Source organism: Schistocerca americana, chromosome 11 (genome assembly GCF_021461395.2).
Source record: "Schistocerca americana isolate TAMUIC-IGC-003095 chromosome 11, iqSchAmer2.1, whole genome shotgun sequence".
NCBI lineage: Eukaryota > Metazoa > Arthropoda > Insecta > Orthoptera > Acrididae > Schistocerca > Schistocerca americana.
Window position 1 is genome coordinate 118671108 of NC_060129.1, and position 26847 is coordinate 118697954.

At 40.5% G+C, this 26847-nt stretch overlaps 1 protein-coding gene across 1 annotated transcript in view; it reads right to left on the bottom strand.

Annotated features, from left to right (window-relative positions):
• Positions 1-1390: 1390 nt before the first annotated feature.
• The window catches only part of LOC124553353 (zinc finger protein 708-like), a 103287-nt gene continuing 77830 nt past the window's right edge, over positions 1391-26847 (bottom strand). Inside the window, exons 8-9 of the mRNA XM_047127227.1 lie at positions 10617-12036; positions 1391-2989 (exon numbers count right to left, since the gene is read on the bottom strand). Coding sequence (XP_046983183.1) covers positions 2906-2989; positions 10617-12036 — 1504 coding nt within the window. The 3' untranslated portion in view covers positions 1391-2905. The remainder of the gene's footprint in view (positions 2990-10616; positions 12037-26847) is intronic.

The window sequence follows — 26847 nt, forward strand, 5'->3', positions numbered from 1 at the left end:
TCTTTACGTACTACACAAATATGTAACAAAAAATGAGGGTTCCCATTTTAAGAAAACGCAGTTGATAACCATTTGACCTATGGCAGCGCCATCTGGTTTCCCCGTTCAAGCTAGACAAGTTTTGTTCTTTGATGTTTTTTTGTTGGACGCTTATTTTGTGAGATATTTGGCCCGGTCCCAATCAATGGACCACCCTGTATATATCTTGTAACCTGACTTGTTCCACATCATTTCTATAAAATAATCATGCAAATTATCTACGGGACATCACATTAGTTTAGTTTGGTTTAGTAAACTAAAAACACTCATATTTTGTATGTTTGTTTATCAAAGATCTTGCATTAAATTTAAAAAATAGAGCACTAATACACAGGGCTCTTTTTGTGATTGTGTCATCGCTGACAGACGTATATCAGTATTATCAGAAAGCTTACTTCTATAAATTTCTCATGCTATTTCAAAAGACTGCAATAGTATTACAACAAGGTAGTCCGCCACTGTAGCTGAGAGGACAGAGCACCGGCTTGTCATACCGGAGGGCCTGGATTCGATTCCCGGCTGGGTTGGAGGCTTTCTCCACTCAGGGACTGGGTGTTTGTGTCGTCTTCATCATCACGATTCCATCCTCATCGATGCGCAAGTCGCCGAAGTGGCATCACCTCAAAAGACTTGCACCAGGCGATCAGGTCTATCCGACGGGGGCCCTCGTCACACGACATTTCATTTTACAACAAGGTAGGCCAGAATTTGAAACTGCAGTAATAGTGGGAGGTGCCACTGATACCACATTCAACAACTACGATGTGGGGACAATGGAATAGCAGACTGCACATTGCAATGTAGATGCTGTTGATGTGTTTTATCAAATACAATTTTTTTAACAGAACATGCATTGTGTTTTCCAGTATCATTTTAACATTTGTCACTATCAGTCAATGCCGTCTGCATATGTGGTTAATGTGAGTTGAAAACTTTGAACAGACTTCATCAAAAAACACCATAGAAGCCTGGAAGAATGAAAATAGTGTGTAAACCCAAAATAATTTTGCATGTAAGAGACAGCAATACGGTGAATGAGGTACCCAGGCTAAAACTTTTACTACACAACTTCCGCAGTACGTAAGAAACAAAACCTTTTCAACAGCAGAAAGCAACTGCCAATACATCAGGCACAAGCAGTTCAAGTGAGCTGTTAAAATGGAGGCATTCCATGGCACACACATTCTGCAGATCTAACAACGCAAAAGTTTTTTTTCATGTGGTTGTAACAAGTGTAAAATTTATCAGATTAATGCATTATGAACAAGACACACAAGGAAAGTAGTAGTCCACGAGGAAATGGAACATGTCCAAGGGAAACATTACGGAATGTCATGAGTAACTTCATGGACAGCTGGAGGAATTTGTTTATTTCAAAGAACATCTTTGTACATCAGTCAGTTTTTAAAAAATTGGTTAGTCTTTTTGTTACATATTTTATAACCATAAAAATAAAATGTAGTTTTATATGAAACACAAAAATATCAGCTATTTCAGCAGTCCACGAAGACATATACTTGCATGTAGTGAGCGAGAGAGCATTACATGTGTGACAATGGACTATTTTGTTTCTCAGACAGTATAAATACACATCGGAAGTACGTCTACACGACTAATCTGTGATTTACATTTAAATGCTTGGTGGAGGGTTCATTGCACCACCTTCAGACTATTTCTCTACTGTTCCACACTCAGGAAAAATGTAGGTAAAACGAATAAATAAATATTCCCGTGTGAGCTCTGATTCCTCTTATTTTATCACTATGACCATTTCTCCCTGTGCTGGTGGGCATCAAAAAAATATTTTGCATTTGGAAGAGAAAATTGGTGATTGAAATTCTTTGAAAAGATCTCTCCACAATAAGAATTGCCTTCCATTCAATGACTGCCACCCCAACTTGAGTATCATACCCGTGACACTTCCCTCCTCCCTTATTTCACGATAACACAAAATGAGCAGCTCTCCTTTGGACTGTCAGTGCTATCTGGTAAGCATCCTGTGTCAACCAGCAAGACTCCAGAAGAGGAAAGATAAGCATAGTGCAGGCACTCTCTTTAGCACACCTGTTGCACACTCTTAAGTGTTCTGCCAATAAAACACACTCTTTGGTTCACCTTCCCACAATGTTATCTATGTAATTGATCTTCCAGTTTATGTTGTTCATAGCAGTAATTCCTATGTATTTAGTTGAACAGACAGTGTTTAGATTTGCGTGATTTATTGTGTAACCGAAATTTAGCATACTCCTTTTTGTCTGCAAGTGGATAACCTCACATTTTTCATTATTTAGAGTCAACTGCCACTTTTTGCTCCACGCAGGTATCTTGTCTCAATCACTTTGCAATCAGTTGTAACCTTCTGATTTTACTAGATGGTAAACGATAGCATTATCTGCAAACAATCTAGGAGCGCTGCTCAGATTGTCTACTAAATCATTTGTGTAGATTGGGAGCAGCAGATCACCTGTAACACTTCAGTGAAGAATGTCAGGTTTTACTCTATTATTTTTCATCATTTACTATTAACTGTGACTTTTTTGACATGAAATCACAAATGTAGTTGCACACTGAGACAATACTCCATAGAAACACAATTTGGTTTGAAGTTGATTGTGAGCAATGGTGTCAAAAGCTCTCTGAAAATCTACAGATATACAATTAATTTGAGATCCCCCGTCGATGACACTCATTATTTCGTGTGAATAAAGAGCTAGTTGTGTTCCACAGAAATGATATTTCCTAGACCCTGCTAGCTGTGTGTGAACAGATCATTTTCTTCGAGGTAATTCATAACTTTTGACAACAGTTCTAAAATAATACTGTAAATCAGTGTCAGTGATGTGGGCCTGCAGCTTAGCAGATTACTTCAGTTTCCTTTCTTGAGTACTGGTGTGATTTGTGCAATTTTCCAGTCTTGAGGTACAGATCTTTCATTGACCAAGCGGGTGTAAGAATTTTTGTCAAGAATGCAGCTAATATTTCAGCATAGTCTTAAAGGTAGCTAACTGAAGTACTATCTGGACCAGAAGACTTGCTTTGGTTAAGCAATTTCAGCTGCTTTGCTTTACCAAAGATATCTAACTGCTAAGTTACTCATGTTGGCAGCTGTTCTTGATTCAAATTCTGAAAAATTTACTTTATCTTTTTTGGTGAAGGAATTTAAAAAATCTGTGATTAACATCATTCTAAGAAAATCTGCAGTGGCACCCATGATTGTAGTCTGGCTCCTAATCATGTTGTAATGCAGCACCTTATGTCTGTCATTTATACACTATGTGATCAAAAGTATCCGCACCCCCGCAAAAATATACGTTTTTCATATTAGGTGTATTGTGCTGCCACCTACTGCTAGGTACTCAATATCAGAGACCTCAGTAGTCATTTGACATCGTGAGAGAGCAGAATGGGGCGCTCCGGAACTCATGGACTTTGAACCTGGTCAGGTTATTGGGTGTCACTTGTGTCATACATCTGTACCCAAGATTTTTGCACTCCTTAACATCATCCCTAGGTTCACCATTTCCGATGTGACAGTAAAGTGGAAACGTGAAGGGACACGTACAGCACAAAAGCATTCAGGCCAACCTCATCTGTTTACTGACAGAGACCATTGACTGTTAAAAAGGGTTGTAATGGGTAATAGGCAGACATCTATCTAGACCATCACAAAGGAATTCCAAACTGCATCAGGATCCATTGCAAGTACTATGACAGTTAGGAGGGAGGTGAGAAAACTTTGATTTCTTGGTCAAGTGGCTGCTCATAAGCCACGCATTACGCCGGATAAAGGCTAAACAATGCCTCGCTCGGTGTAAGGAGTGTAAACATTGGACAATTGAACAGTGGAAAAAACATTGTGTGGAGTAACGAATCATGATACACAATGTGGCAATCCGACGGCAGGGTATGTGTATGGCGAATGCCCGGTGAAGTTCATCTGCCAGCGTGAGTAGTGGCAACAGTAAAATTCGGAAGCGGTGGTGTTACGTTGTGGTCGTGTTTTTCCTGGTGGGAGCTTGCACCCCTCATTGTTTTGCGTGGCACTATCACAGCACAGGCCTACATTGATGTTTTAAGCACCTTCTCGCTTCCCACGGTTGAAGAGCAATTCGGGGGACGGCGACTGCATCTTTTGACACGATCGAGCAACCTGTTCATAATGCACGGCCTGTGGCTGAGTGGTTACATGACAATAACATCCCTGTAATGGACTGGCCTGCACAGAGTCATGACCAGAATCCTACAAATACCTTAGGGATGTTTTGGAACATTGACATTAATACCTCTCCACTGTGCAGCACTTCGTGAAGAATAGGCTGCCATTCCCCATGAAACCTTCCTGCGAGTGGAAGCTGTCATCAAGGCTAAGGGTGGGCCAACATCATACTGAATTCCAGCGTTACCGATGGAGAGTTCCATGAACTTTTAAGTCATTTTCAGCAAGGTGTCCGTAGACTTCTGATCACATAGTGTAGCTGAGGTTTCACTTGTCTTTTACACACAGGAGGTGGACACAAATATGGAAACACCACAAACACAACACACATTTCCACACCTAATAAGCTGTAGGAAAACTGTGGGCATTCAAAACATATTCCAGTCATATCTCAACGAATAAATCCAGGTCCTGTATGATATTCCAGATAATCTTATACCAGTCGCCCTGACGGTAGAGGCAGACAGTGATCACGCACCCTTCTTTCCAAAGCAGACAACAAAGGATATGCCATATCGGGATCCGGTCACTGTGGTGGTGAGTAGAGATGCGACAATTCATCCTCGTGCTCACAAAACTAGTCCTGGACGATGCAAGCTGTGTGAAGAGGGGTCCTGCCGTCTCTCAACACAGCATCGCAATTAGGAAACAAACACTGTACCACGAGATGCACCTGATTAGCCAAAATGGTAAAATAAATCTCGGCAGTCACGCGACCTTGCGGCAGTCACGCGACCTTGCAAATCACTTGTGAGGCCCATCGAATACTGCAGTATAGCTGCTCAAACCATTAGCAAACCCCCTACACATTTTGCTCTTTGGGATTTAAACTTGAACAGAAATTGGAAACAGTGTGAAAGACTCACCAAAGCAAATTACTTCATTCCTTTGCTGCATATCCCAAGTTTTATGGCTCCGGCACCACGTTTTTTGTTACGGACATTTGCATCACTGATGAGTGGTTTTGGAATTCCAGCTTGCCATGCAATTCCCTGTTTTGGGAGCTCCCTTTACACTGTTTTGTCACTGACAGTGTTCACAAGTGCAACATTCAGTTCTGCGGTGCCTTTTGCAGCTGTCGTCTCCTAATTTTCGTCACAGTCCTCTTTGGTGAATGTCTGTTACGTACACTTGACATACGAGGGGCGTTTGAAAAGTTCGTGCAAAGACAACATTTTTGTTCATTCCTCATTACTAGAAGGGCATTCTGTTAGCAAAAAGGTGACTGGCCTTTCAGATCATGATGCACAAATTTTAACTCTAAAAGATTTTTGTGCCGCAAGACGTGTTAAATATAGTCATCAGCTGTTTAGGAAAGCTGTTCCAGTAGCTGTAGAGACCTCTGTAAACCTTATCAAGGAACAAGAGTAGCAAGATGTTTATAGCGCTGATACAGTAGACAATAAATATAATGCTTTTCTCAAGACTTTTCTCGTGCTCTTTGAAAGTTGCTTTCCATTAGAACGTTCAAAACAGGGTACTAGCACAAACAGGCAGCCTGGGTGGCTGACTCGGGGGGGATAAGAATATCTTGTAGAACAAAGTGGCAATTATATCAAAACGTTAGAAACAGTCAAAATCTAAATGCAGCAGACCAATACAAGTAGTATTGTAAGGTGCTTAAAAATGTTATTAGGAAGGCAAAAAGTATGTGGTATGCAGGTAGAGTAGCTAATTCTCAGGATAAAATTAAAACCATATGGTCAGTCGTAAAGGAAGTGGCTGGTCTGCAGAGACAGGTTGAGGATACAGAATCAGTGCGTAGTGGGAATGTCCGTGTTACTGATAAGTCGCATATATGTGTGTATATTTAATAATGCATATATTTAATAATCACTTTCTGAATATAGCAGGTGAACTAAATAGAAACCTAGTCCCAACAGGGAATCATATAGCGCTCTTAGAAAAAAGTGTTCCGAGACTGTTACCTGAAATGCTCCTCCATGATACTGACAAGAGGGAGATTGAGTTAATAATTAAATCACTAAAGACCAAGAGCTCTCATGGATATGATGGGGTATCTAGCAGAATACTGAAGTATTGTTCTATGTATGTTAGCCCAGTACTTAGCCATATCTGTAACTTTTCCTTTAGGAGTGGTCACTTTCCTGACCGATTAAAGTACTCGGTAGTGAAGCCACTTTATAAAAAGGGAGACATTGATAATGTTGACAATTTTAGACCTATTTCTATGCCATCGGTGTTTGCTAAAGTTACCGAGAAGGTCGTATATACACGGTTACTGCAGCATTTAAATTCACATAATTTGCTGTCAAATGTTCAGTTTGGTGTTAGAAATGGTTTAACAACTGAAGATGCTATATTCTCTTTTCTCTGTGAGGTTTTGGATGGATTAAATAAAAGGTTGCGAACGCTAGGTGTTTTCTTTGATTTAACGAAGGCTTTTGACTGTGTTGACCACAAAATATTACTGCAGAAGTTGGACCATTATGAAGTAAGGGGAGTAGCTTACAATTGGTTCGCCTCTTACTTTAAGAACAGAAAGCAGAAGGTAATTCTCCGCAATATTGAGAGTGGTAGTGATGTTCAGTCCCAATGGGGCACTGTTAAGTGGGGCGTTCCCCAAGGGTCGGTGCTGGGGCCACTGCTGTTTCTTATTTATATAAATGATATGCCTTCTAGTATTACAGGTGATTCTAAAATATTTCTGTTTGCTGATGACACCAGCTTGGTAGTGAAGGATCTTGTGTGTAATATTGAAACATTATCAAATAATGTAGTTCATGAAAAGTTCGTGGCTTGAGGAAAATAATTTGATGCTAAATCACAGTAAGACTCAGTTTTTACAGTTTCTAACTCACAATTCAACAAGAACCGATATTTTGATCAGACAAAATGGGCATATTATAAGTGAGACAGAAGAGTTCAAGTTCTTAGGTGTTCAGATAGATAGTAAGCTGTTGTGGAAAGCCCATGTCCAGGATCTTGTTCAGAAACTAAATGCTGCTTTATTTACCATTAGAACAGTATCTGAAATAAGTGACATTTCAACATGAAAAGAAGTCTACTTCGCGTATTTTCATACGCTTATGTCATATGGTATTATTTTTTGGGGTAATTCTTCTGATTCAAAAGGGGTATTTTTGGCCCAAAAACAGGCTGTTCGAGCCATATGTGGTGTAAGTTCGAGAACCTCTTGTTGACCCCTATTCAATAGTCTGGGAATTCTGACATTGCCCTCGCAGTATATATTTTCTTTAATGTCGTTTGTTGTTAGCAATATTAGCCTATTCCCAAGAGTTAGCAGCTTTCACTCAGTTAATACTAGGCAGAAATCCAATCTGCATGTGGAATGCACTTCCTTGACTCTTGTGCAGAAAGGAGTGCAGTATTCTGCTGCATCAGTTTCAATAAGCTACCACAAGAACTCAAAAATCTTAGCAGTAGCCCAAATTCATTTAAGTCTAAACTGAAGAGTTTCCTCATGGCTCACTCCTTCTATTCTGTCGAGGAGCTCCTGGAAGAGCTAAAAAATTAAGCAAATTCCAGTGTTACATTGTTCAAAATGGTTCAAATGGCTCTGAGCACTACGGGACTTAACATCTGTGGTCATCAGTCCCCTAGAACTTAGAACTACTTAAACCTAACTAACCTAAGGACATCACACACATCCACGCCCGAGGCAGGATTCGAACCTGCGACCGTAGCAGTCGTGCGGTTCCGGACTGAGCGCCTGAACTGCTAGACCTCCGCGGCCGGCTGTTACATTGTTGATTTTCTTTATTTAAACTTACGACTTGTCACCTGAATATGTTTTTTTTTTTTATATTTCATTTTATCTGTTTCTAATATCGTGTTATAATTTCATGTATTGACTCGTTCCATGACCATGGAGACTTCTCCTTAATTTGGTCCCACGGAACAAAAAAAAAAAAAGGTCCAAGCGGTGGCACCACCAGAGCGTATCGAGGTAATGTTTAGTTAGTAGCACCTTTGGAAAAAACGCACACCAAGTTTCAGCCGTATTGGTCTATAGTTTTGCATTGGTGTGAATCAAGGAAGTAAAGCGATTGTCAAAAAATAGATGAAAAAGAATTTCGTGTGGGATTAAACATTACTTTATGAAAGGCAAAACGCCTCAGTAAACTAAAGAGAAGCTTGATAAACATTACGGTGACTCTCCACCTTCGATTAGAACAGTTTATAAGTTGTTTCAAAATTTTCAGAGTGGCCATAAGGGCACACGTGATTCTGAACATTCTGGACGCCCTGTGGAGATTACGACGCCAAAAATCATTGATAAAGTCCACGATACGGCGATGGATGATAGAAGAGTTAAGATGCATGAGATTGCTAGTGGTGTGGGCATCTCGAATGAATGGGTCCATAATATTTTGCATAAACATTTGGACATGAGAAAGTTATCCGCAAGATGGGTTCCACGTTTGCTCACGCTTGACCAAAAAGCGAATCGTGTAAAGTGTTGCGAGGATGGTTTGCAGCTGTTCAGGAAGGATCTGCAGGAATTAAAGCATCTTTTCGTCATTGTGGTTGAAACCTGGATACATTACTATACTCCTGAGACCAAACAACAATCTAAACAATGGGTTACCAAGGGAGAATCTGCACTAAAAATGGTGAAGACCAGTCCTTCGGCCGGAAAGGTTATAGCGACTGTCTGTTCGGATTCACAAAGGATAATCCTCATTGACTATCTGGAAAAGGGTAAAACTATTACAGGTCCATATTATTCATCATTACTGGCCCCTTTGAAAATCAAGCTGCAAGAAAAACGCCGGCAATTGGACCACAAGTAAGTCCTTTTCCATCACGACAATGCACCAGCACACACCTCAGCAGTTGTGGTCGCAAAATTAATGGAAATAGGATTCCAACACATTTCACATCCCACCTATTCTCCAGACGTGGCTCTCTTGAACTTGTATTTGTTCCCCAATTTGAAGAAATGGCTGGTGGGACAAAGATTTTATTCAAACATGGAGGTGATTGCAGCATCTAATAGCTATTTTGCAGACTTGGACAATTCCTATTATTTGGAAGAGATCAACAAATTAGAACAGCGTTTGACGAAGTGTGTAAGTCTAAAAGAAGACTATGTTGAAAAATAAAAAAGGTTTACCCCAAACACGTAAGTAGTTTTTATTTTTGCACGGACTTTTCAAACGCCCCTCGTACACTTTCGCCCTCCTCCTGATTTAGCAGATTGACAATTATCTGCTTTCCTGATATGCAGCATAAATCTTTCATACAGCGCCTCTTGAAATACCGAACACTTTGGCTACTTTGGTTAGGAAAACAACCACCATGCGGACACCAACAATTTTCCCATGTGCAAATTCACTTAGCTGCAATGTAATGCAATCACTACTACAGACATTGTTTTGCCCACGACTGACACTTGCAACATATTGAGAACATTGTTTGCAGTCGAATACAATAGTGCAACTTGCAGGCTTGGCTAGTACATTCTTTTGTATTGTGCTGTTTCCATACCTTCTGTCCAACCCCTGTAACTCTGCTTCAGTGGCACTATCCTCGGTAACATTAATGTAGCTACCACACTACGAAGGTATTGATCGTGTCTTGTCATGGTGTACTTTACACGTAAGCAGCATCTCTCTGGATTTCCTTCCAAATTTTGAGGCAGTTTGATTGCAGAAACTGTTAAAAATGTCTGGCACCAAAGTCCACGCTAAATTTTGAGCTTCTTCAGAACATCGCAAATACAGCTCAATTAGAAAGCTGACATTTTGGTCGAATCTCGTGATGGAAGAGGGCAGTGGGATATGACGTCAAACATCTCACCTGTATTATCGCTTCCCTCTATGCTTCAAAGAAGTGTCCCGAGGGTACCAGTTTCAATAAAAGGACTTTCCGTCAACGACTCATTTGCGTGGCCAATTCCAGTGTGCGTGGCCCTTTACACAGTCAGCCTCCAAGTCTACAATTTGCCACAAATACATCATTTGAATAGTTTCAGCTCAGGATGTGTGAGTTTATGCTTCTTGAGGTAAGCAGCTTTAACGAAGGACTTATGACACACACCACATTTGTGTTCCTTAATATCAGTGTGTCTCAATGAATGTCTCTTCAGACAGGCAGGTGTACGGAAAGCTTTGTGACACAAATCACATTTGTGTGGCCTCACCTCACAATGCACCAATAAATGTTGCTTGAGATGAATGCGCCTACCAAAGGATTTGCTACACACGTCACACTTGTGTAGCTTCACTTCAGCATGGATTAGTGCGTGGCCCCTCATATCGGAGGCCCTAGCAAACAATCTGCCACAAACCTCACATTTGTGTGGCTTAATAGGAGAATGTACTACTGTGTGTCGCTTCAGGCAGGAAATCGTACGAAAGGTTTTACTACATACGTCACACTTGTGCGCTTTCACATCTGAATGGATTAGTGCGTGGGTCTTCACGCCGCCAACTCTAGCAAACGATTTGCCACAAACCTCACATTTGTACGGCTTAATATCAAAGTGTACAGCTGCATGCTGCCTCAGATTGGAACTCGTACGAAAGGATTTACTACATACACCACATCTGTATGGCTTAACCCCAGAATGGGCTTGTGTATGCTGCTTCAGATAGGTGGCAGTAAGAAACGATTTGCCACAAACATCACATTTGTGAGGCTTTACTCGTACATCAGAATGTACTGCTCTGTGGATCTTCAACTGGGTAGCTGTACGAAAGTATTTACTACACACAACACATTTGTGTCGCTTTGCGTCGTGCACCTCTTTATGTTTCTTGAGACGTTCGGCACTAGCATAGCATTTAGAACACACGTCACATTGGTACGGTTTCAGCTCACAATGCAAATACTTGTGTCGCCTCAAATATTGAGCTCTAGCAAAGAATTTACTACATATATCACATTTGTGCGGTGTTACTTCAGAATGATTCAGTGCGTGGTACTTTAGACAGGTAGCAGTACTAAATGACTTGCCACAAAGCTCACATTTGTGTGGCTTTACAACACAGTGTACTGCTCCGTGGTTCTTCAGCTGTGTAGCTGTACGAAAGAACTTGCCACAAACATTACACTTGTGTGACTTCACTCCAGAATGGATTAGGGTATGGCCCTTCAGGTGCTGAGCCCTAGTAAACAATCTGCCACAAACATCACATTTATGTGGCCTCATCCCAGAATGAACAAATTTGTGGCACTTTAGGCGTTCAGCTGTGCAGAAGGATTTGCTACAGATCTCACATTTGTATGGCTTCACTCCAGAATGCTCAGTAATATGATATTTCAGATAATTAGCAGTTGAAAATGATTTGCCACATATGTGACATTTGCGTGACTTGACTCTACAGTGTAATTGTTCGTGGGCCTTGAAATAACTAGGTTTAACAAATGATTTGCCACAGTCATAACATTTGTAAGGTTTCCCTGCAGAATGCCTTAATTCATTCTCCTGTACCCTCAAATGTCTTCTCAGGCTGACACAAGTTCTATACACGTGACCACAACATCTACAAACATGTGAAGGTGGCTCTGCACCATCAATGTGGATGAATACATGCTTTATGAGCTGGTATTTCGATGAAAACTTCTGCCGACACGAACTGCAGGTGAATACACACCGCTCACCTTGTGGTGATCTGTTCTTATCTGTATTTATGGCACTGTCCATTTTTGAGATAATCTGTTGGGGTCGAATGCCGCAACTGAGAGTGGGTGTCGAGGTCTCCGGGTCCGTCTCCGGCTTACCGTGTATCAGTTTTTGAAGAACATTTCCTCGTGAAGTGCGGGGGAATTTTTCCATAATGTGGCTGGACCTGAAGCATCAAAAGAAACACAATCAAAATTAAACATGTAGCACATACAAAAAATGAGCTATACGTTGTTAACATCACTCACAAAATATTTTGAAACAATATGCAAGTTTCAATAAAAAAATAAAAAAAATAAAAAAAAGAATGATTTATTATGATTTATTAACTTCACTGAACTGTAAATATACCGCAAAAAGCTATAATAGTCGTGGCAAGAAAACAGGCATGCATCTTTAGACTGGAGATGTTAACTGTAGTAAAATTCAAACACTAGGTTGTACATTGAGTGCCAACATAAAATTCTTTACATTGTATATTTATATTTGAAACCACAGACAAAAGCCATTACTCAAGGACTAAATATAAATTACAGCTCTCCTCAACCTAAAGGTTGGTGTGAACGCTGGAGTGGTTCCTGAGAAAGGATCACATCACATGTGGTAGGCATTTGTTTTCTCCCTAGCTCTGTAAAGAACTACAGCCAGCTGTAGGAAGACCTAAATTTCAGTGTGAACTCCACACCATGTTGAGACTTGGAATTTTCCACGTTAGCAAATGACTGCCCAAAATGACGGAATAGTTCAGTGACAGAAAATCTTAGAAATGACTGGGGACTGCACTTCGAATATTTCCAGTTCGAGCCTGGCACACGCAGAACACCGAGTATAAAACTATATGTAGCAATGGATGATGAGATTCTTCTCCTTTATCTAGTGTCTCTTTCAGATTTACATTTGTAGGAAACATCCCAGAATTAATTAATTCACTCATTCATAATATTCCTATGTACTATGAGAGAAAGGAGTCTCTAAGGATATACATTAACAAAGGGAAGGGGCTAATGCAAATGCACACTGTGCTCTGTATTAACAATTTATTGGTACTTATGTAGGATAATAAAATGAAAACAATCAATTCCACTAATTTGAGAAAAAAGGCTGCTGTATTTTTTAGTTACAATAATTGAGTGCCCTTTATTTACTGCTGCTTGCTCAGTATTTCCAGATTACATTTATACCTTTCACAGCATACCAGTTATCTTTATCCTGTGAGAGTAGAGGTCTGTTTGGAATGGATTCTGTTAATAACACTGTTGAAAGGTGTTTTTATATCTAGATGTGCAAAAATAAACTGTAGCAATAATAAATTATTTTTAAATGGCAAAGCTTCTAGATAATCTAAATTATTTATTTATATGAATATAATAGAGGGAGACATTCCACGTGGGAAAAATATATCTAAAAACAAAGAAGATGTGACTTACCAAACAAAAGCGCTGGCAGGTTGATAGACACACAAACATACACAAACATACACACAAAATTCTAGCTTTCGCAACCATCGGCTGCTTCGTCAGGAAACAGGGAAGGAGAGGGAAAGACGAAAGGATGTGGGTTTTAAGGGAGAGGGTAAGGAGTCATTCCAATCCCGGGAGCGGAAAGACTTACCTTAGGAAGAAAAAAGGACGGGTATACACTCACACACACAAAATGTCTGCTTGTGTCTGTGTATGTACGGATGGATATGTGTGTGTATGCGAGTGTATACCTGTCCTTTTCCCCCCTAAGGTAAGGCTTTCCGCTCCCGGGATTGGAATGACTCCTTACCCTCTCCCTTAAAACCCACATTCTTTCGTCTTTCCCTCTCCTTCCCTCTTTCCTGACAAAGCAGCCGATGGTTGTGAAAGCTAGAATTTTGTGTATATGTTTGTGTATCTATCAACCTGCCAGCGCTTTCGTTTGGTAAGTCACATCTTCTTTGTTTTTAGATATATTTATTTATATTGCCGCGCGCGCGCGCACGCACACACACACACACACACACACACACACACACACACACACACACACACACACACACACACACACGCACGCACGCACGCAACTGCTGTCTCAGCCAACTGAAACCACCATAATAATATAGTTACATTCCATTCTGGATTTTCCGTTGTTTGAAATGATTTATTTACATTTGTTTTAACCCATAGGTCCCACTGAGAGGGTTCACTGGTATGCGGAATGAGTCAAAAAGGTACATTCTGTTGATGTGTAATCCAATGAAATGGTTTAACATTATGTAATTGTATTACATGACAGTGCTTATTTTAGTTATAAAATAAGCCAAAATATTAATTTTAAGTAGATAATGACTCGAATTAATAGCATATATGAGGCGAGGTGGATAACCTTGTTCAGCCACGATACTCCATAGCATTTTTCTATTCAAATATCGAAAGCTTTCTCAAAATCCAAAAAAAGCGAGACACCCAAGAATTACAATTATGAACCACTTAAATTGGAAGGAACACACAGAAAATGTTGTGGGGAAGGCTAACCAAGACTACATTTTACTGGCAGGACACTTAGAAAATTTAACAGATAGACGAAAGAGACTGCCTACACTACAATTGTCATCCTCTTTTAGAATACTGGTACACGGTGTGGAATCCTTACCAGATAGGACTGACAGAGTACAAGTGAAATGATACAGGATTTTGGGTGGATGCCATTAAAACAAAGGCATTTCTTGCTGTGGCGGAATCTTATCAGGAAGTTTCAATCACCAACTTTCCCCTCCGAATGCGAAAATATTTTGTTGATGCCAACCTACATAGGGAAATATGATCATCATAATAATATAAGGGAAATCAGAGCTTGCACGTTGTACAGCACTGAAAAAATAAAGAATTATTGTGAAGGTGGTTCAAGGAACCCTCTGCCAGTGATTTGCATAGTATCCATGTCGATGTAGATGTAGGATTACCTACTGAACTCTCGTCTCTTTACTATAACTTTTTGCAGTGTAAAAACAGTACTTTTAGATCGTGACACTAGACTAAATGTAATTTTACATGCAGATGACCTAACTATGACTACAGAGAATGGAGATAACCTACTGATCAGAGTCTGTAAGGTGCTGCAGGTACCTTCTGATTACAACCTAACATTGTCGGTAGATAAAACGAAAGTGATGGCATTTCAGGGCAGATGACCAGTAACATTTAAAATATTCTTCAATAATAAAATCTTGGAGCAATCGAAACATTCTAAATATCTAGATGCAACATCACTTATATTTATAACCATAACATCAACCAAAAATTAAATAAATTTATTTCCATATGTGGAACTATTGTTACAAGTTTGTAGAGTAAAGCCAGGAAAGATACCCAGCTGTAGTTCTACAAAACAATAGCTGTACGAACCCTCACTTATGTTTAGTTGGTTGGTTTGGAGAGTAAAGGGACCAAACACAGGGTCATCTTGCCCTTTTTCCTCGTGCAAACAGGTACTGGGTTAAAACCATTCTCAAAAGGAGTCAGGGAAAGTCAAAAGGCATAAAATAACTGGAAACCACAGTGAAAGAGAAAACAAAAGAGGAAAACCAAAAGGGGAAATTGTGCACTTCAAGGAAAAAAATGGTGAAAGGTATTATAATAACATAGCAGATGGCCTCAGTTGACTGATCCCAAAAATAAAAAGGGATGATCCGGCCACTCTGGAACACACCAAAATCTCCAGCTGAAAAAGACAAGGCTAGAGAAACACAAAAAGGGAAAAGACGAACATCAAGATTCCTGAAATGTCTGAATACCTTCTACCAATTAAATTTCACAAGCTCCTATTCCGAATCCCCTGCCACTTTCCCTTATGTCGATCTCGTCCTCACCGAAGGTCAGCTACACACTTCCATCCACATTTAACCTACCAACAAACAACAGTACTTACGAAACTTCCTGGCAGATTAAAACTGTGTGCCGGACCGAGACTCGAACTCAGGACCTTTGCCTTTCACAGGCAAGTGCTCTACCAACTGAACTACCCAAGTACGACTCACGCCCCGTCCTCACAGCTTTACTTCCACCAGTACCTCGTCTCCTACCTTCCAAACTTTACAGAAGCTCTCCTGCGAACCTTGCAAGACTAGCACTCCTCAAAGAAAGGATATTATGGAGACATGGTTAGCCACAGCCTGGGGGATGTTTCCAGAATTACATTTTCACTCTGCAGCAGAGTGTGCGCTGATATGAAACTTCCTGGCAGATCAAAACTGTGTGCCGGACTGAGACTCGAACTCGGGACCTTTGCCTTTCGCGAGCAAGTGCTCTACCAACTGAGCTACCCAAGCACGACTCGCGCCCCGTCCTCACAGCTTTACTTCCACCAGTACCTCGTCTCCTACCTTCCAAACTTTACAGAAGCTCTCCTGCGAACCTTGCAAGACTAGCACTCCTCAAAGAAAGGATATTATGGAGACATGGCTTAGCCACAGCCTGGGGGATGTTTCCAGAATGAGATTTTCACTCTGCAGCGGAGTGTGCACTGATATGAAACTTCCTGGCAGATCAAAACTGTGTGCCGGACAGAGACTCGAACTCGGGACCTTTGCCTTGCAGACTCTTTACAACAATACACCACCATTCTCACCTCAGCCTTAACTGCACTGCACACGATTACCCCACCAGCCTAGTTATGAAGCAGATTTACTGGGCCATCACATCCAATCCTGGTACTGCTGATCCCTCCAAAAAACAACTTCGAAACACACCACTGGTCACTCAGAATTATCCTGGTCTGGAATGTATTAATCAGCTACTTTGACAAGGCCACGACTTCCTCTAATCATGCCCTGAAATGAGATCCATTCCATGGGAAATTTTGCCCACCACACCTAGAATAGCTTTCTGTCGAACTCCCAATCTCCACAATATTCTTGTCGGACCCTACGCTCCTTCTACACCCATCTCCCAATCCTATGGCTCCTACCCCTGTGAGTGTCCCTGCTGCAAGGACTGCCCTATCCGCTCTCCTACCATCACCTATGCCAACCCTGCAATTGGCAATACATATTATGTAAATACTGTTCAGCCTAACTACCGCCAAATTATCAGAGGGTATACACTGGCAACACACAATACCCTGTTGCAGAGCATGCTCTCCACGACGATCATGACCTCAGTGCCTGTTTCATCAGATGCGCCATCTGGATTCTTCCTCCACACACCAGTTTCTCAGAACTCTGCAGGTGAGAACTAGCACTACAACATGTCTTTGGTTCTCACCATCCACCTGGCCTTAATTTACATTAATTTCTTGTATCTCCAAATTTCTTCATAGTAACTACTCTTTGCTTCGCTCCATTTCAGTTTCCAACATCTTTCATTGTCTTACCTGTCTATTTTTCACCACCCCACCCATGTTACGTACAATGCACTTAGCTTTTCACTCTTATTAACTCATGCCTGATGTTCAACCAGTAATCTCTGTCTGCATATTACCTTGTCCTCCATCTTTAAGCTCTCACGTTTTTAAATCTCATCCGATGCAATCCCCAACAATCAGTCTTTTCTTTTCATCCCGTGCAGTTAAGTCTCCTCTGGCCCGCAGTTCTGGGTGACTTTCCCAAAATCTATCCCTTTTCCTAGATCTCTCCAGTCCTTTTCCTTCACCCCTCTTCCTTCCCCTTCAACCCTTCTGCCTAAAGGTACCACTGGCTCTGAAAGCTTGCCAATTACAACTGTCTTTTATGTGTATGCTCTGCTGCCACTTGGCAAGTAAATTTTGTATCTATACAGTTAAATTATTTTGTCTATAATTGATTGTTTTTGTTTCTAGAGTAACTAGGTTTTCTAAAATACAGTAAAAGCACATTTTACTCATTTCAGTATAAAATGTTGGAAAGTGTAAAATACGGGAGAGCATAGGAAGCACAATAAGTGAGAATTAATAAATTACTCTTACTGTCATTCTCTTTATACCATTCAAAATATGAAACTGAAGTAATTTAAAGTTTGCCTATTTAAAAAATCTGAAATAATTAATTGTTTTTGTTTCTTTTTAATAGCAATTAGCTCTACTTGTCTCTCCACAGCAGGCCTGTGCAAAGTATCAAACGCATCACCACCACCTGACGTACTACCAATGTACTGCCTCAAAATGTTCCGATCACGTCCAATGGTAAATACAACACAGAAGCAATAGTCTTTCATGAAAGCAAATTAAAAAGATATTAACATAATACTGATTAAAACACTAAAACACTAAAGTTGGCCGTCTTCATGAATAGAGAACAATAGGCATGAAATGTACAGCTTATTGCTGACAAAGACATCACTCGGCTCAGTGTTGTCCTGGGTGAGAAAGAGGACAGAAATTGTCATTATGTTAAGGGCCATCTTAAAGAGGAATGTTTACATGTGACATCAGGTTGTACCAACATAAGACTGCGTGTCTAGTACGGATTACGTAATTCACATGGAAGTAACAAAGATCCATGAAGGCCTATCATAGAGACAGCCATCATAAAAAGTGGAGTTTATTTGTATAAATAGCTGTGAAATTAAATTAAAGCTGCTGTAATACAATTCAGTGAGCAGAAAGAAGGTTGCTACTACATTCACTATTATCAGATTATGATAAGGCAGTGTTTCGGCATACTCTGCAGCGTCTGTGACCCAACATGCTTACAATGAAAATCTTGCTTATTGCACTAATGTTATGCTAAATGATTAATAACTTTGCATCTACCATGTTTCCTCCTTTATTTCAAGGCTGACTTTGAATAGGAACACGATGAACTTCTACTATAAATCTGTATGAAAAATCAATGTTAAAGGTCATGATAACATCAAAGATTTTTTAAAATGTGGGAAATGTTATAATGAAGAATCGTTAACGACAGGAAAGCGTTGTATTGAGAGAGTACGACTTCTGTTGGGACCCACAAAAATGAATGTAAAAAGCAGGAAAATGTAAAATCCGGGAACATAAAAACTGAGTTCTACTGTAGCTGTCGAAGTTTTGGGATAGATGGAATCACAATGGAAACGGTGTGTACATATGGGTAATTAAGTAAGGTTTGAATTCCCGGGCACACCTCAGCTGGCTTCAAGGTCATATTGCCATACTGGCACCAATACAGCTGCACACACTTGGATGCCGGGCCACACTTGTGCTCCATGCTTGGCATTTGTTCCATCCCCCTCTGATTAGTGTCCTCCCCCCCTCTTTTCTACAGTACAGACCGTTGCCCTGAGATGATCTGCACACAGCAACTGAAAAGATGGCTGACCACTTCACTGTTCAATAGTGAACACAGACTGCTGCATTTTATGAAGTGTGGAAATCCGTCGTCCTCCTGCAGAGATGGTGGTGTGTTGTGAATTGAGGGAATTCCACAATTTGTCCAGACACAGTAAAGAACTGTTACAGAAAAGTAATGACTACTGGCTCGGACAAAGATACGAGAAAAACTGGCCATCCATCCATGTCTTGATCTGGCGATAAAGTGGCGACTCTGTGGGAAATATTCCCACGCAGGTATTTGAAATCGACAAGCTGGGCAGCACGTCAAGGATGACTCAGGAGGTACGTAGTACATCAGATCTCGATTAAAGAACTGAATTATCAAACGTGGAAGCATTATCACGTCTGACAGGTGACACTAAGTCTGCGATCGCAGATGGAGTACGGTGTGTCGATGCAAAGATTGGCCTTCAATTGCTTATTAACATCCTCTGCAGCAACAAAACCATACACAATGAAGGAGGTTTTATCAAATGACGCAACTGTAATTATCGAGCAGAACACTTATCCTGTGAAACACAATGAACAGGAACGCTACCCGCATATGGCCAAAAACTGTGTTTGGCCCACATCATCTGCACAGGATAACATCGAAGACACTACTTTTATGCAAGATGATGCACAACCTCACTTTACAAATGTGTACTAGGCAGATAAGTTTCTAGGAAATTGGCTGGGAAGATGTGGACCTCACAAGTGGCAGACAAAAAGTCAGGAATTACATCATGTGACTCCTTTTTATGTGTCTCGGTAAAATGTGAGGTGTACCTGATGAAACCTCACTCACTGGAAAAATCTGAAACATGGATTCCAGATGTTATCAGCAATATCCCACGTGACTTGCTCCAGAAGACTGTGGATTATATACGTGGGTGTCAGAGATGATTAGTCGATGTCACAGGCACCTACACTGAATTTTAAGGTGCGCATCCACTTTCTTATATAAGAACTAGCTTATGGATTTCTTCTTCTTCTTCTTCTTCTTCTTCTTCAATTCAGCTTTTTATGTTGTTCACAAAGTGCTATACCTTTTAAACTTTTCAAGCTAATTAAGGCCATAAAAACACTGTATTTTCCGAAATTAATTCTGACAAAAAGCCATTCTAGTGGCTGGAGTCCAAGGTTTCTGTTAATCATACCTTTTGCATTCTTGTGATGATATTTCCATAGAAATTTTCATCACCTAACACGTATTTCTTTATATTTAACTGATAAGTGAAATACTAATTTTTATAAATTTAGCTTTGAAAATACTTTCATAACGAAATAATTTCATAAAACATTTCATTCCTTATTTCTCTCCCTTATGAGTGGAATTTTCTACAATTGCTTTTTAAACAATGCTTACAGTATAAAATCAACTTGTCTCCAAATTTCATGTCCTATCCTTAGCAGTTTGGGCTGGGTGATGGCCTTCTTTCACCCCTTAGGGGCTGAATTCACAAAAACAGTGAAACGCATATTTTCTTCTTTCTAATGGAGAAGCCATATACAAATTTTCAAATTATTTAGCTTCAAAAATGCTTGCATAATGAAATATTTCCATAAAAACTTTCATCCCCTATTTCATCAGGTCAGTGGCTGAATTTCTAATTTTTCTTTTTCTCACCGAGAAGCCAAATTAGAATTTTAATAGATACAACTTTAAAAATACTTTCATAGTGAAATTTTTTGTAAAACATTTCGTCCTCTATTTCATCCCATTAGGGGTTGAATTTATAAATTTTTTTTTCATTTGTAATTTAGTAGTCAAACACCAATTTTCATAGATTTAGCTTTAAAAATCCTTCAGTAGTTCTTTAATAATGATATACTTTCAAAATAATTTTCACCCACTATTTCAGCACCATACGGATAAAATTTTCATAAATGCTTAAAACACGTATTTATTTCTGAAAAGAAATTAAATGCCAATTTTCTTAGGTGTAGCCACAAAATTGCCTTAATAGCAACATATTTTCAAAACACCCTTCATCATCCATTTTGCCCCCTCAGGCATGGCATTTTGAAAAATACCTTCTTAAAGAAAGTCTACAGTATAAGATAAACACCCTCTGTAAATTTCAAGATTCTATCCTTAATAGTTTGGGCTGGGCAGTGATAAGTGAGTGAGTGAGTCAGTCAGTCAACCAGGAAATTGTCTTTTATGTATGCACGGTTTTAATTTGAATAAATTAGCCTTGTAAACGTAGAATTTGTTCATCTCTTTCAACACATAGTTACTTTCCAGACACCCTGTTGACTGCCTTTTAGCTGCTCTACTGTGCCACTGCTGAACCCTCGGCAGACAACACCTTAAGACTGTTTCACGTGGCCTATTTTCGTGTTTCTTCTTTTCGAACTGCCATGAGAACACACAGTAGTTCTCAACACCACTTCTTGCATAACTATTGTTTCTGTTGTATGTTTACATGGTTTAGTTTGTGATACAGGTTTGCAGCTACTTTCGCAGGTGCAGTTTGTTGTTCTTTCATCAATTATCACAGTGATTAACACCGATATGGGGGTAGGGGTAGGGGTGGGGGTTTGGGGGGGAGGAGGGAAGGGGAGTGAGAGGGAAGAAAGGTTGTAGAGTTTATAAGGTCCTGTCTACAACAAGTTCATTAGAGATGAAGCAGAAACTTATGAGGGCAAAAAGATGGGAAAGGAAATTGACCGTGCACTTTTCAGTGAAACCATTCTAGCATTTGTCTTAAGCATATCAGGGAAATCATGGAACCTATGTGGATGACTGTACAAGGCTTTGAATCGTCTTCCTCCTGAATGCGAGTCCAGTGTGCTAACCGCCTAGCTTGGTCACTGGTCTTTGACAAAAACTGCTTCAAAGTGGAGATGAATGCATTTATGAAAGTAGGCAGCTGGATTGCCTTATAAATATCCTTATCCCCTCAGAGCATGGGATACATTAAGACCTGGAGAGGAGTTTGTGGCGCAACTTGACTAAGAGAAGGGACCGGTTGGTAGGGCATCTTCTGAGGCATCAAGTGATCACCAATTTAGTATTGGAGGGCAGCGTGTAGAGTAAAAATTGTAGAGGGAGACCAAGAGATGAATACACTAAACAGATTCAGAAGGATGTTGCTTGCAGTAGGTACTGGGAGATGAATAAGCTTGCACAGCAGAGAGTAGCATGAAGAGCTGCATCAAACCAATCTCTGGACTGAAGACCACAACAACAACAACAACAACTTGACTAAAGCCAGAACACATTCATCGTCTAAAGAAGACAAGTTGACACATTACTAATGCCGAATCACTTTTATTACTGTCAAGTCACGTGCATGCCACACCGATACTACGTATCTGACATGCGGCGCATCACATCACTTGTGATATCAGCTCTGTGGGCACCATGCCTAAAGCAACAAGGACACTTTATTTCTACTTCATTTCCATGGTCTTTGCCTGCTAATTTTTTATATTCTACAGGGATGCTGATAGTTTCAAAGGGTCAACCTCTCACTTCGACAGACTTCATCTATTAAATTTCTCCTGAAAGGTTGGTCCAACCATTCTATGAGCTGTTCTCTACCTTTTAACATCTGCTGCTAACCTCTGCATTCCTATGCAACTATTGCAACCAACTTCCTCTTCAATATGTTGTTTTGAATTTTTTTTTTAATTTTTCTTTTTTTGCAGGGGGGGGGGGGGGGGAGGAGGGGGGTAGATGCAGCAGGTGTTCCACTGATCTGTTCCTTCTACTAACAGGCTTGCAGAGACTTCTTTCTTCACGTATTCTTTCACTTTTCCTGCATATCATATTTTATCAGTCCATTTAATACTTAAAATTTTTCTGACAGCACCACATTTTAAATGCAGTCAGTTTCTCCTCCTCTAATGTCACTTCCATATACTTTAGAAGTCAACATGTACACGTTTTGCAACTATTTCCTCACTTGCATATCAAAAGAGCTCTGTCACTGAAAATCGCTTTCTTTGCCTATGCCAAGCCTATTTCTGGTACCTTTCTCACATCAACTGTTCCGCGTAAACTTGCTTCCTAAATAAGAGAATTCTTTCACTTCTATGATAGAATATTAGCATGCACAGACCATGGAGGTATACTACGATTAAGTTCCTCACTTTTTTTTTTCAAGGCACATACCAGCATGGCGTGACAAGATACACGATGCGTGACATGTCAGATACATGGCAATGGAATGGTAGGCATGTGACTTGACACTAATAGAAGTGATCAGGCATTAGTAATATGATATTATGTCTTCTTTGGACAATGAAGATGTTCTGGCTTTAGTCAATTTACATTAATTAACAGAAGTCTAAAAGATGCTGGGTATATCTTCAACGTCATAGTGATATAAACAAACATGGCGCCTTTAAAGTGTTTACAGAGCTGAATAAGTATCTCGCTTTCCTTTTATTTTTTGTGAGGACAAACTTCTAGTCAAAGAATTGTGGGTGAAATGTCAAAGGAAAAATGGAGACATCTGCAGCCTGAATATTTACCAACACCAATTTAATACACCTGGAAGAAAAAAGCTGATTCCTAACTGGGAACTAGGAATCTACTAAACTGTATTGGTAGCTTTGGTGGAAAGCACATCAGAGTCAAAGCTCCTGCTAAATTTTGAGCAATATTCTATAATTACAATCCACTGTTTTGTTTGCTGTTTCAGGTACAGTTGAATTTTGTTTATCAGTTAACATTTGGGAGTGTGGCTGCAACAGTGATGGGAAAGTATTGAAAGAAAGTAGTTCCAGTAACATACCATTTGGAAGTGTGTTCCTGCTTCCGGAACCTAAACCTTTGTCTGAAAGGGCAGCAAACTTCCTTATTTTGCTGTGGATTAAGCTTTTCCTCACACTGTGCCATTCATAGTCTTTATTACTCTTCATAACCTTCATCTTTGCTTTGTTTATCCTTAAACCTTCTCCACCCCTCTCCAAGCCCATTGCTGCTACTCATAATTAAAAACGTATGCTACTGAAATCTCTAATTCCTGTATTTATCACATATGAATATAAAATGTGCATATACATAGTTTTTTATCTGTACTTTTGTAAATTTTATTTTCTAGATTTAGTATAACATGCTTACAGTAACTAACGAGGGGGAGGAAAAGTAACTGGAATTTCCTTATAGAAAGCATTTACTATATTGTTTTTCAAATACAACCTTAATGTCCTTCAAGGTAGTCTCCATTAGCATTAACACATTTGCACAAATGTTCATTCCAGTGTTGGAAGCGCTTTTAAATTTGTTCTCTTTAATACCTGCTAGGACACTCACGACATTGTATTTCAAGTTTTCGACATCAGCAAAACATTTCACTTTTAAGTCTATTTTTATCCTCAGGAACGGGGAGCTTTCCTTTTTTCAGCGTTGATGTTCTCTCTTGGTGACCTCGCCTATTAAGGATTTTATCAGTGCTGTTGAGCAAGGTGGCTTGAAACTTCTGAGTGAGACTGCTGAAGAAATAAGGTGAGAAGCTTGCAGCGCCATAATTTGGATGCCCACAGCAAAGCAGAACATCAACACCGAAAAAAGTAAAGCTATCTGTTCCTTAAGAGAAGACTCAGAAATAGTGGTTTTACCTGCTGACAAGGGAAACACTACTGTTCTTTTGCCTGCAACGTCCTATTTTGGCAAGATAACGGATTTACTGCAGGACTCAGCATATCACAGTCTCCAGAAGGATCCAACTGATGCAGTACAATGGAAGATGTCCGCGCTCCTCAAACTCGGCCAGTTTCCTGAACATCTTAAAAAGAGCTTAAGAGTACAAGCGCCAGTTCCATCACGACTTTGTGGGCTGCCTAAGATCCATAATGAAGGGGTTCCTCTTCGCCCCATCGCGAGCAATATAGGAGCCCCAACATATTAGCTGGCAAAACATCTGGCTTCTCTTCTAAGCCCACTGGTAGGAAAATGCAAATATCACATTTAAAACTCAGAAGATTTTATACAATGGGTGAAGACTTTGTGCCTCGAACGAGCTGAGATTTTAATGAGTTTCGATGTGGTCTCTTTGTTCACATGAGCACCCTTGGTGGATTCATTACAACTTATAGTAAATAAGTTGGAGGAGGACGTCTTACGTCTACTCAAACGTGCTTATCTCGACGTACTTTTTATTTAATGAACAATATTTTGAGCAGACTGACAGTGTTGGCATGGGTAGCCCTTTGCCTCCCATAGTAGCTAATCTTCTTATGGAAGACTGAGGAAAAAGCACTTCAGTCAGCGCTGTTGAAAGCTAAATGTTTCTGGAGATATGTGGACGACACTTATGTAGTTTGGCCACATGAAGCAGCAATGCTTCCTGCATTTCTGGAACACCTTAGCTCCCTCTATCCTCGAAGCATTTGCTTCACCATGGAAGTGGAGAAAAATGGAGACCTTGATGTCTTGGTCTGCAGGAAAGAAGATGGTTCCTCGGGCCACAGTGGGTTCCGCAAACCGACTCACACTGACCTATATCTACGAGCTGTGAGCTGCCATCACCCATCTCAATGCAGTGGCATTTGCAGACTCTCATTCATGGGGCTAGAGTTACCTCAGATGCAGGGAACCTGTCAGCAGAGCTTAGCCACCTTCACTCTGTATTTGTACAAAATGGGTACTCTGATAACCAGACCCGTCGTGCATTTAAACCTGCATGCACTGAAGCACAAGAACAGCAACAAGAAAGGGAGAACTCCAAGAGGGTGGTGTTTCTACCCTAAGTTGGTGGTGTGTCCTTTGAGACGGGCAAGCTGTTCAAAGTCATCAAATAAAATGTGTCTTCCTCCTTCCAGCGCGATTGCAAACTATGCTGGGTTCAAGACGACCTATGTCTAAGGAGACCAAGGATATATAAAATCCCATGACTTTGTGGGAAATCATACACTGGTCACACGTGTCACACTGTTAAGGATAGATGCGCTGAACATAGACGTCACACCAGACTGGGTCAGCCAGTAATGTCTGCGGTGGCTGAACACTGTCTTGACACGGGATACATCATGAACTACGGGGAGACAAAGAACCTTTCATCTGCTTCCAAGTACGGGGACCCCATCATTAAAGAAGCAGTCGATATTCGTATAAGTAATGATCTGATCAATAGAGACATGGGATTTCAATTCAGCAAGGCATGGGAACCAGCACTGGCAGTACTAAGGTATCAACTGTCACAGTTGAATGAATCCGAGTCAACACAGTCGGAGAATCAAAGTACGCACATTTAAACTGGGCACCAACACACTGCCCGCACGAGTGCTGAGCTGCTATTTGCAGCTGCACATTTCCTGCATCACGAATGAGAAGTCCGTGGCCCGTTGTACGGCCGGGGGCACTGGATGTCACCGTGCTCTATGCTTTGTCTACAACGACGTTATCGCCTTAACCCTGGTGTCTGTGCTTTTCTAGTGAGTCAGTGTATATATTGGCCAGCCATTACAGCAGCACGTCAGGAAGCACCTGAAGATGATGAGCAGCTGTCTCGTCGAAATATTGTGCAACATTATCCGACGCAACGCTCATTTAACGTATTTCATAACAGCTATTGTTGCTGCAGTGCCTGTTCCTTTGAACATGAGTTCATGTCCAAAGGAATGCTGCATTGTAATCAGAATAACACAGGCATTGCAATATCGTATCGATCTACCCTCGGCTGGCAACACACACCGCCGCCCATAAGACGCAGAGTGGGAGGAGAAATAGAATGAAAGAAGCAGATTGAAAACCCAAAACACCTGACGTACAATCAGACAGCTGCAGCACATC